This window comes from Myotis lucifugus, unplaced genomic scaffold (assembly GCF_000147115.1).
Source record: "Myotis lucifugus unplaced genomic scaffold, Myoluc2.0 scaffold_73, whole genome shotgun sequence".
NCBI classification, from domain to species: domain Eukaryota; kingdom Metazoa; phylum Chordata; class Mammalia; order Chiroptera; family Vespertilionidae; genus Myotis; species Myotis lucifugus.
The window spans coordinates 4,517,792-4,530,420 of NW_005871121.1; the positions used below are offsets into that span (position 1 = coordinate 4,517,792).

General features: G+C 38.5%; 1 protein-coding gene across 1 annotated transcript in view; it reads left to right on the top strand.

Moving 5' to 3' along the window:
• The window catches only part of CADPS2 (calcium dependent secretion activator 2), a 378,380-nt gene that overhangs the window by 324,420 nt on the left and 41,331 nt on the right, over positions 1-12,629 (top strand). The window contains 3 exon segments of the mRNA XM_023755323.1: positions 739-894; positions 2,256-2,403; positions 9,022-9,096. Coding sequence (XP_023611091.1) covers positions 739-894; positions 2,256-2,403; positions 9,022-9,096 — 379 coding nt within the window.

The window sequence follows — 12,629 nt, forward strand, 5'->3', positions numbered from 1 at the left end:
TATAATTGCACTATAGTAATGAATGCATACTAGATATTGGCTCCAAGTTAGATAGAGGTAATGACTTGAAATGACTTGCTCCAACTTTAGCCCACACTGAATGTGGTAAACCATATCTGATACTGTTAGGTTTAATTATGAGCTAGAAAAGGCACAAAGCATTTCGAGTATAAGATTTGCTTCCCTACCCGACCTGTTATTTCATTTCCAGTACCTGTTTCACCTTTACCTGTAATTGAAAAGTTTAGGGGCTACCCGCCTGTAGACAGACAGAAGCCATCCATCTTGATGACAGAAACACATACCAATGAGTAGAAGAATAAAGCTAGTAGTTGCTATCATATTGATTTTCTTGCCTAAAACATATTTTTCGGAATTTCTAGAAGGATATATTTATATATTTGATCTTTTTCCTAGAGATTAGTAAAGAACATTTAAGATGTTTGTTCTTATGTACACAATTTAATTTCCTTAATAAAGTATCCTTATCCATTTTATCCCTTCTTAAGAAACCTTACTATGGTTATTATGTATAATTAGTTCTCTTTGCCTGGCCTTATTCATTGAGAAGTGAAAAGGGAAAATTAGAAGGTTGAACAAAGAAAATATTTGTATTAGAAATTTTATGTGGTATTTTTTCACTGAGGGAAATTGATACAAAGAGGCAAAAACAATATTTTAGTGACCCCAGAGCTAACAGTGGAGGTTCATGATGTCCATTTTTCCTTTTTCTTCTAGCAATGGCTCAGCAACATCTGAAGACCTTTTTTGGAAACTCGATGCACTTCAAATGTTTGTCCTTGACCTACACTGGCCAGAACAAGAATTTGCCCACCACTTAGAGCAAAGACTTAAACTAATGGCCAGTGATATGATAGAGGCCTGTGTCAAAAGGTAGACATACATTTCCTAGTTGCTGCTTAATATGCCAGCACCCAAAATACCACTTATCACCAAATAAATATTTGTCATATCAGTGTCACAAGAACGATTTCAATATGTAATACTCTTCCAAAATTTATTGGACATGAGGTTCTCTGACCTAAATTCTGGGGACCCATGTAGTTCATAAACTTGGCCTGGTAGTTTTTTTAGTTCTCCCAACCATTGCGCTCATCAGTAGCACCCATACCACATTAATCATTTCTCTTGTGTTTATTGTTCCCTGTCTTGGAATACTGTGCTTTAAATTCCCAAGGCAATATAAATTCCCAAGGCGGTAGTCCCCGAGACATATGGAAAAGGTCTGTTAAGTACTTTTTCTGTTATGTACTGTGTGCGCCATGAAATGGCCTGGCAAATTCTAATTATGATCAGCGCCATCACTTGTGTTTTCTGGTCTTCCCTATCCCTATCAGGTGAGTTCCAAGTATCCATTCTCATTCTTCAATACTTAACCAGAAACAAGTTATGTGGCTTTGGATTCTTCCAAACATGCTTTCATGTTTAATTGTTCTTACAAAATCAGCGTTGCATCCTAATTAGCCAAGCACTATTTTTTCATTGTCTGTGTTCATAATATGAACAAGAACAATAGTGGCATAACAAATGCTGGTTGGAGCAATTGAATAATCCTGAATTCTTTAAAGCAAGACAAGTTCAGTCATTAGAATAATGATGGCCTTCCAAGGCTAGGCATGGATTAGATAATTTAATGTATTTTAAGAAAATCATGTTCATCATCTGTGATTCTAATGTTTCAAATCAGTAGATGCTCTTTTGATACTTATCAAGACCAATTCCAAATTGCCTGTTATTGAGTTTCTTTCAAAAACCTAACTGCAACTTTGGGTATTTGAAAGAGAACCTAGAGGACGTAAAAGAATTACACATTCTGTGTTGAACTATTAATTATGATGTTTTAGAGTTTTCCAGACTTGTCTTTTGACTTGGCAATAAATCTTCACATGGAGGGTTTGTTCTGCTCTAATGCGGAGAAGCAAGTGATTTTTCTACTTGGATATTAATTCAGGTAGTTAAGTGAAACTGTGAGGTTGTTCCATTAAAAGTGATACATTAGATGTGGAAAATTGCTTCCTGTGGGTAGAGATATTGTCTGAGTGACTGAAAAAGCTATGTTTAATATAAAATGAGACACCTGAAAAGAAGGCCATCCCACCCCCTGCTCCCAAGCACTGCCACACTCCTTATTTGCATGTTTTAAATTAGCATCTCGTAGTGTTGATTTCACTTTTACAAAACAGGTCGGACATGTGTCAGAATGTCTTACTCTGAATTCATGTTTTAATGAATAGAACAAGAGCTGCATTTGAACTCAAGCTGCAAAAGGCAAACAAAACCACTGACTTGCGCATTCCCGCTTCTGTGTGTACCATGTTTAATGTGTTAGTTGATGCCAAAAAGCAAAGCACCAAACTCTGTGCCCTGGACGGAGGACAAGAGGTGAGTGGGTTGAGTGTCACATGTGGAAATGTGGCACGGGTGCCCTGGCAACGGACAACTCTGCCTCCAAAATTCATCCACTTGATTAGATTAAAAAGACCAAGTTCTCCAATGCAAATTTTTGGTGTTTTCTGATATGGAATGCCCTTTATCCTTTGCTTCTGTCAGCTTCTTTTTTACATGAAGACTGCCTACCATTTTACAAATAGCCATTGAATTTCAGATATACCTTTTAACAACTTAGGTGTTGTGTATTTACATAAAGCTTACTTTTCACAAGCAAATGAGAAAGCTACCTGCTTTGTTTATACAAATCTAGCATATACAAAGTTGGCATCCAAAAAACAAGCTACAGAAAATAGCATATGAAATACTTTATTTACACAAAAATTCTTTTTTTTTAAAGACCAAGTTGAGATATACTTGAAAATTAGGCTTTATTCTCTTTAATAAATAGCCCATTGTTTTAATTTTATGTTTATTTGTTTGTCTACATTCAGAAATATATTATCTTATCCCATGATTGGTTTTTGTTGAGAGTCATGATTGAGTGAAAATGGTTGTTTTTTCTTATATTATCTGTTTATGTTGACATTTTGTTGCTTTTTCCCCCATTGTAATTACTTTTTCATCATTTCTTTACTCTTCCCTATGTTCTCCATCGTCTTTTTTTCCCCATGACATGATCCAGTTTGGTAGTCAATGGGTAAGTCTCATTTTTTTAACCACATTCTCATTTGGATTTTTACTTTTGTCAATGTACATTTTTATTTTCATATTTTCAAATTAAAATTAATTTTGTTTTCAGGTTTCTGGTTTCTGCATGTGAGTAAAATGCTAACAGCTTCCTATAATATAGCAATAGCCCAAAGTCACGTGAAAACATATGTAAATACCTTGAGTAATGTCAAGGGGAATGTTTCTTCCCTGTTAGGCTGCAGAATCTACAAATAGCTGTTAGATTTTTACATGTAAAACCAAATGAGTTCACTCTCCTTTAAACTGAGTTCTAAGTAAATTCAGAAGCAGAATGATTATTGACATTTTCAAAATACATTTGTCTTCTGCATACTTTAATACTAGAAAAATGTAGAGTGGGGCTTTAAATGACATATAGCTTTATCACGGGAACCCCTAAGTTTGAGGACCAGAAAGCCACCCTCAAGGTCAGTTCAGACAAAAGAACCCGGTTGTGGATTTCAGTGAGGCACATGGCCACCAGTGATACAGTCTTTCCTCCCACTGGTGGCCTGGGATGGAGCCATCTGTGGGGGAAGAAAGAGGCAGGCCTGTGTCAGGACCCTTTCCCCTCCCCCACACAGGGTTTCTCAAGGCACCACACAGAGACTCAGGAACATTGTGTGAAAACCTTTATGCATACAGGATTGACTAGATTATATATATATGTAAAAATCAAAATGGTTTTGTGCTGTATGGATATATTAAATCTTACAAGTCTTACAGTTGGTACCTGGGAGTCAACCTCAACTCTTTATTGGGCTAACAAATTCCATCTAAGCAGAAGGATGAGAAGGCCCACTGCTTGTGAATGGCTTACTTATTTAACCCAGATATAGACATTAGCTATTTGACCACACTTTATGTGCACATATTTCATTTTTGGGCAATTGAGGAGGAAATGATGTATTGCTAATACCATAGTGTACACTCTTACCTATTAAGTAACTGCTGCCTAAGAGCTGTAGAGTGTTCAGTAATTATTCTCTGATCATTTACAACATGGTTTATCTCTAATTATCTGAATAAGGAGGCAGCTGGTTTGGATATCAATAGCTCATATTCACCTCATGTTTTTCAATACCCAGAGGTAAGCCTTTGATTGTCTACTGGAGAATATTGTCTTAAGTCTCTTTACAATAAGCCCATCCATTTCTCATCAGGTTTATTGAATCATCTTGCCTCTTCTCACTAAGACTGGAATTATCCATTTGTTCTTAGTTTAGCATACACTGCAGTGCCTGACACACAGTAGGCACTTAGTAAATGTTTGTGGAACGAACACACTGATTTGTTGTCTCTGCTTTAAAAATTCTCCCCATTAGAAGCAATTCTGGTACTGCACTTAAAAGGAAAAACAGGCACATATGCAAATAACAGGACATCAGTGCATTGCCAAATGAGTCTTTACATTAATAGGTGGGTGGTTTTTGAAGGGTCATCTGCTACCATTCATTATGTCTGCATCTGTACCTTCTCACCAAAGATAATTCCCCCATAGCTTTCTCGTTCAAAATGTGCAGGTGTAAAACCCATCAGCAACCCTGAAAAGTGGTAAACAAGAATTTCAGTGCCAAAGAAGGACTTTATACTTTTCTTTTAATAGCCAGTAAATATACCCACATAATTACACAGACTTTCTTGCTCTATATGGGCTTGAGATAAGTTATTGTTGTAAATTATAAATATATTACATGCATAGGTGAGCCAGTGGGCTCCATTCTGTAGTAAGCAACAAATAACAGTGTTGAAAATACTAGCCCATTACACATTTTGGAAACTTATAAAACATATATATATATATATAAACTTATAAATATATATATATATATATATAAACTTATAAAACATATATATATTAAATAGGTAAATCTAGCAGAGACATCTTCTAAATTATAAAGGAATTACCTCTGCACAATCTCCAATAAACTGTTACATTGTCCTTGTCAGTGGATAAAACCTTCCCAATGCCTTATCCACAAGGCTCCTGAGTTATGATTGTGTTCTCTGACGTGGCACTTGTTGATGCAAACATGCTCAGCCACGGCCCAGAACTGCTTAATGGAGTGATCAGGAGGGAACGATCTGCCCGTGTGACAGGTGTGTGTAATGAGTCAGCCATCTCAGGCCAGTCCCTCAGGGACAGGTGTTGAGATCACAGAACCACCGGTGTTTAGAAATCCTTATTATCCATCCCTGCAGAAACGCAGATGACTGCGTGGGCCTTAGGCAATCATCTACCCTCAGAGCTTCCCATGGCCCATCCGTTCAGGATGAGAGCACATTAACGGGGCCACTAGGGGGCCGTCAGGGGGCCTCTTGTAAGGGATTTGTTCTCAATTGCAGTGAAATACTTTCATTTCTAGAACTGGCACTCAAATACATTTAAAATTCATCCCAAGAGAAGGACCAACATCTTTTACGAATGCTGGATTACACTGGCACTTAATTAGTCTTCATTTCTTGTGTGTTTACATGAGAGCAGTCCAGTGAAATGGTGATAATTACCAGAGTGTCACGTGATGAAGGGCCAGGGTTTCAGACCTATGCCTGATCTCTGAATTCCCTGAGCTCCATGAAGTAAGACTTCCTCAAGGGTTGTTGTTAATCTGAGTTCAGAGTTATCTACCGGAAAATAAAGGCACCAACAGCTTACTTTTGAGGGCAGATGTGGGGAGAATTAGTCTGGAACCTACCATAGCCCTGTATGTAGGATTACTGATGGAACTTCAAATATGCTAAGAACTTTATCGTTTTTCTATTGCAGACAAAAACTTCGCAGAATTTTATCAAAATTTTAGTTTATTTCTCTAAACAAAAAATCTAACAATTTTACCGTAGGTAACATAAATCTCTCTGCAGATCAGCTCTGTTCTTATCTGTCTGTGTTCTTTTTCTGTGCTCCTGTTTGTCTGGATCCCCTGATGAATAACCTTTTCTACCTAACTTTCTGTTCTCCATATGTGGATTATCCTCTTTGCAGAAAGTGTAGGTAAAATATGAAAATTGAGGCCACCTCCCCATTCCTACCCACAATGCTCCCTGACCACCTGTGCCAACTGTGCTGCCAGAGCAGCTTCTGGAAGTTCCCAGCAGCATTCACATTTAATATTCGTGTCAGTCAGAGCTAATCAGAAAAATCTACAATAACAAACTATTATATTATACAAACCTAATAAAGCTTATCTTATTGGAGTTTGTCCTTTAAAGTAGCATATTTAAGGTGTATACTTTTCTTCCTCTCTTTTTAACTTTCCCTCTCCTCTCCTCCCCCTCTCTCCCTCTCCCATTCTGCTTTTGGCTAGATCAGGTGTATCAAAATAGCATTCTAAAAATATGTATTATAGGAGGATTTTGTGGCCCCCAGGGTCTGTGGCTTTTCCCTACCTTTCAATAAAAAGGGACCTCTTTTTTAAGAAGATATTTTGATTGATTTCAGAGAGGAAGGAAGAGGAAGAGAGAGATAGAAACATCAATGATAAGAGAGAATCATTGATCCGCTGCCTCCTGCACGCCCCACTCTAGAGATTGAGCCTGCAACCCGGGCATGTGCCCCAACCCAGAATCAAACCGTCACCTTCTGGTTCAAAGGTCAACACTGAACTACTGAGCCATGCCGGCCAGGCAAAAGGGACCTCTTTTGTGGCTCATCCCTTGATTTTAAGAATTGCCTGAATTTGTCCTACCTAAAAGTTTAACATGTAGAAGCTCTACTATTTTATATCCAATAGCCTTCTAATGACATTTGATTACTTTTGAGTTAAAAAAAAATGAAATTTATGGCAAATAGAGATAAACAATGAGGATAGGGCACATTTAAGAATATGGGACCTTGCCCTAACCGGTTTGGCTCAGTGGATAGAGCGTCGGCCTGCGGACTCAAGGGTCCCAGGTTTGATTCCGGTCAAGGGCATGTACCTTGGTTGTGGGCACATCCCCAGTAGGTAGTGTGCAGGAGGCAGCTGATCGATGTTTCTCTCTCATCGATGTTTCTAACTCTATCCTTCTCCCTTCCTCTCTGTAAAAAATCAATACAATATATTTTTTTAAAAAAAGAATATGGGACCATTTGTAGGTCTGGGTGCCTCCATCACTGTATGTCCTACAGCTCTTCCCATGTAAGAGGGAATGAGAAGCTGGAAGGCCTCTGCTGCCTCCCCTTTCTAGTCTACCCCAAAGGGAGCCTCAGTCAGGTGTTTCCTGCCCCCGCTGCACAGACACAAATTTGAAGGGAGAGGCTGTGAAGAGAGAGTGGCAGAGAGGGAGAGCTGGGGCAGAGCTCATTTGCATAAACTCCTTCACCGCCCAGTCAGCTGGGGGGAGGGGGGCTGGCTTTTTTTTGTGCCTGTGTCTGTGGGGGGCTTCTGGCCTTTTCAACAACCAACCAGCTTTTTCAGGCTCTTTCTCCTCTACCTTTTTCCCTTTATTTTTCTCTCCCCTTTTGCTTCTCTCCAAGTTGTTCTGAAAGCAAAAGTGTCCTGTAATGCAATAGAAAGCTACCTCTATGTTTCTGTTCCATTTGTCCTCCGGGAGCACAAGGTTGGGACATGTAAGGCTTTAAGTGAGAGGGACACTTAGTACTTCACTTTACTGGGCAAAATACATGCCTGGGAAGTGCCACGTTTATATATGTCTGTTGATTTTAGAACACTTCTCAATACACACACAGGCAGAGAGAGAAAATCATTCACACGCTCCAAAATCATGCTTCCTTTCTTTACTGTGTATGCAGGTAGACTACCACTTGTATCTGTCAGAGCCTACGGGGAGGAGTCATTTTTTGCGTGTTCCAAAGCAGAGCTCAGTTGATGTTTTGTTCTGTATGGAAACTTTGAGACATGTTTTCAGAAGGAAAAAAAAATAGCTTTCAAAAACTTACATCTTAGGAAACCATTCAACCAGCAGCTAAGTTGGTCTAGTGTTTACACTGACCTGAGTACTTTTACTCTATGCATTATGTTAGCTATTCCAAGAAGCCTTGAACCATCAAGATAGGGTTAGTCTTTACAAGTCACATTTTCTGTGAAGTGGCTCCTGGGGACAATCAGCTGTCAGATAAATGCTTCTAAAGGAAGAATTACTGTTTAAGTGAATGTGCCTTCACATGCCGCCGTAGAAGCTGAGGCTCCTGCTAATTTAAGAATGGAACTCTCTAGTATTTTCTAAAGAAAGCAAAAAAAAAGAGAGAGAGTGTGTGTGTGTCTTTCAGGTTTATTTTAAATAGAATTTATTTTTTTTTGCATTTACTTAAAGGTGCCTTTTTCATGAGGAAGCAGTAATAAAATGATGGGGAGTGAGTGCCGTTTTATTATATCTTTTATGGCCTATTAATTTGTTACCATCTATTCACCTTTCTTGATGAAATTTTAATTTTGCCCTTGCTTAAGCATATTGTGAGAATTGTATAAACTGCTGCTCTCCGCACCGACAAAAACGTCCTTTTAGAGTGAACAATTGGGAGCTCATTTTATTTCTAGAGCACATTTAAAATATCTTATGAATGAGAGTTGTCAGACATGAAATGCTGTATTAATTAAATCTTTTTCTAGTCTTTTTGCTTCTCCAGCTAAACCAACCCTTTAGAAAAATACATGGCCACCTTAATTATAGAGGAGAAGACAAAAAGTATCCTTCACATTCCTCCGTCTGAATAAGAATAAGAACTCAATTCATCTATATAATAACCCCATTAGCTGCTTAACTCAACAAAGCACATGGGAAAATTTCCAAACAACAATGCAAAAAGTGTAGATCATTTTCAAAGTTTTGTTTTTCTAATGTTCAAGATGATCATATTAAGTAAATCGGATATGTCATAACTAGTAGCTTTAAAGTTTTGTGTCCACATCAACTAATGCATCTTTGTCTCTTAATATCTAGCAACAGTACCATTCCAAAATAGATGATTTGATTGACAACACTGTAAAAGAATTCCTTTCACTGCTAGTTTCAAAGGTAATGTACTATTTGTTCACCTTCTAAAATCAAAATTTAAAAATATTTTCTATTTCTGAGAATTTTTAGAAATATCTGTGTTATGCTTCTATATACCTCATTGAGAAATAGTAGTTTAAAGGATGCAAGAAAAGTTCAAATTTTAAGAAAGTTACAAGCAACATCTGAACACTCTTTCTCAACAATATTTGATGTTTTGTTTATACTTAATTTTGGCTTTACTTGCCATTGTTATTCTTTTAAAAATAACTCTGTTTTCTAGTAATAATTTATTATTTCACATTCATGTTTTCATACAATTTGTTTTATGTCCAGGGCTGATTGCATAGTGATCAGTCCTTCAATGTAATGTGTTTGTTGTGGTATTCCTTTCTGTATGAAATTCCTGTATGAAAGTCACAGAGACTTGTGGAATATGGCTTTAACTATACGCTGATCTGTCCCTGAGAGGAAGTTTCAACTTTCTAACTCATCAATTATTGCAAAAAGGAACTTAAAAAAGAATACACATTTTATGCTCTGTCACTAAATACATATAGATATAGACATAAATATATAGTTGTATAGGTGTAAACACACACCCTCATATTCTTTTTGATAACCTAGAATATTTCCCCCTGAATTACTCTTAAGAATAAGATGGACAGAGAACAAATCCAACCTAACTGCCTAGATGATGTAATTAATAGTATTTCCAGCTCAACCTGGTGAGATTAATTAGATTAAATTTACTTTTTGGATCAAGTCCATATGCTCAGAAGACAACTTTCAACTCAAGTATGAGCTTAGAAGGCATAACACACTATTAGGAGCCATTAGGAAAGTAAATTAATATAAGTCATTCTATTTATGGGGCAAGGGGAAAGAAAACAATGAGAAAAGTATGGAGAATTCACCGGCATCTGGACTGGGTGTGATATTTTGGAATTTGTCTAAGAAACTTGCCGAGCAAGGTATGTCGTGAGTAAATCCATGCTGTCAGATACTACCCATCCTTAATTCCGAGGTGGATATGCTGGAAAGACTTCTTAGGAGTTATTAGATCAAAGGCTCAAAGAGGAAATGGATTCACATTTGGGGAAAAAAAGATGAGGAAGAGACAGTTGCATTTCATCAGAACATTAATATTCCCATTCAGGGAAGGAAACCTGTTTTGTTCCAGTCCATGGTATTCTGGTTCCATGTGGATTTTTAATATTGCTAGTTAGTCCTGATATTACCAAACAAATATGAAGCATCTGCTTATAGATATCTCTAGCCCCACTCAAAGCAAAACACCCTCCAGAAAAGATCAGTCTTGTTTATGGATGAATCTCTTTTCTGTGGAAGGTTTTATAACTTGCAGTATAAATGATAGAGATATCCCTTGTTTACTTCATGAAATGCAGCTAAAAAGGCAAGAAGTGTATGTGTTTCGAACCACCACGCTATAGTTAGAATCCTCACAAATCACTTCTTAGACTTAGTTTCTACTCTCCATACATGTAGGAAAATGAATCTTACACCCTATTAAAATTCCACAGAAAATTTAAGCCAGCATGCCTTGTGGCCTGCTTTACGTTTCATTCTACCAGTCATTTCAAAATGTTTTCATCTCTCATTGCCTTGAGAGTATGCATGGGGAGGCAAAGTTGGTAATTACCCAGACAGAGTTTATGTGTTAAATATTATTCCAACAAACCCGGTAAATGGCATCCACAATAAAGGGCAGGGGAAGAAGGAGATGACGGTGTTTCATTCCAACCGGACACCCTCGGAGAGCAGAGTGCGCAAGGCAGGCCCGTGAGTATTTACATACTCCCTGAGCTGCACAGAGAAAGTTCACAGGAAGCAGTTAAAGACACAGCAACCAAACCCAGCATTTAACTGGATTTCTTTGGAATCTTGCTGTGTTGTGCAATTAAAAGCCAGATGGGAAATATATTGTTATTAGTCATAGTCAATCTCGATGCTAATAGAGTTTAGTTTTACAAAAGAATAACCTTCCTGTAGGAACTGCACGGCTCACCTCATTGATCCCAGAGGTGCAGTTGCTGCTCACTGCCGTGTAAGTCCTTGGAGTCATGCCTCCCCAGAGATCATTTGGGGTTGGGGGAAACCCAAGAACAGGCTCTCCCCTATTACTCAAATGGAAGCAAAGAATGCTGTGACACCGGTCCAGGCGTAGGACTGACTTGGATATAACCCAAGGCTGCTTCGTACTCTGAAGAGAAGATGAGCCAGAGAGGCTGCCAAGCAGGGGAACTTCTGCCCTAGGCTCATGTGCCAATGGGCTTCCCAGGTGTCATTGTATCCACCGTTTTTCTGGTACCCTGTGGCTCAGCCCCTGTGTCACCTTGTAAAGGAAGCTTAGCCATATCCTCCAGTCAGTCATTCTTTCCCTCCTCTAGTTTCAGTTACACTGTTTGCCCGTCTACATTGGCCCTTGACACTTCCAGCCTTGCGTGGTGAACAATCGTATACGTGTCTGTCTCTCCCACTAGTCTGTATGTTCCTGGAGGGAGAGGGCTAAGACTCATATTTTTTTTTATTTTTCATATTAGGTGCTCAGTAAAAATTATTACAACAAAGTGACATTTATTGAGCACCTATTATGTGCTGGACACATTACTTATGTCATCTCATTTAATGCTTACAACTCTGTAGGAGGATGGTAAACATCATGGGTTTTGGAGCCAGACCACTTGGGTTGGAAGCCTTGCTCCTCTAACATCAGCCAAATGCCCTAAAAACAGATGGGATTCCAATGCGGAGCTTCTGACTTACAGCCTCAACCCTGTTGTACCTTCCTAGATATCATTCAATTGTATGGAAACCATTCACTGATGACCAAATTCATTATTACTCCTCATCACTAAACAATCCTAAAGCTGCCCCCGTTAACGTGTGACTTAACATATTTAGGTTTGTAGACTTATATAATGGATAGAGATTTAGCTAATTATATCAAGAGGATTAATTCTTTGCATTTATTTCCTATTTTGCCATTCTTACAGTCCTTTCACATAAATCATCTCCATGGATCTTTTTACCATTCCTGTAACAGGCAGAACAGCTGTTATTTTTTTTTCATTTTACTGATAAATACACAGAAGCTAAATGTCTACACTGCTGTCTCATAGCCAGAGAGTGGCAAAGCTTCAAATTGAATTCAGATCCTCTGAATCCAACCACAGGGCTCTCGCCTCTGCCTTGCCTTGTCCCTCAGCATGGCTCACATGTGTAAACATAGACTCACTTGAAAACACCGAGAACCAGGTGCTATGCCAGAGCCTTCCACGGTTCAGGTTGGCTGGTAACCATAGCAATTGTCTCTCTCCTTGTGGCAAATGAGATCACCCAGCACACACTGGCTCTTAAGATTTGAGTTACAAGAGACGAGGCATTTTCCACAGAGGGCCATTAAGCTCGGAATTCCCTTCCCCTGGTCTGACATAGCCCTGGAGTATTGGTCTTCTGGGTCTTTGCGAACCACATCAAGTTGAGTTAGCCAGCTGTGATTGGTAAGAAATCCTAATGGGCAGGAGGAAAGC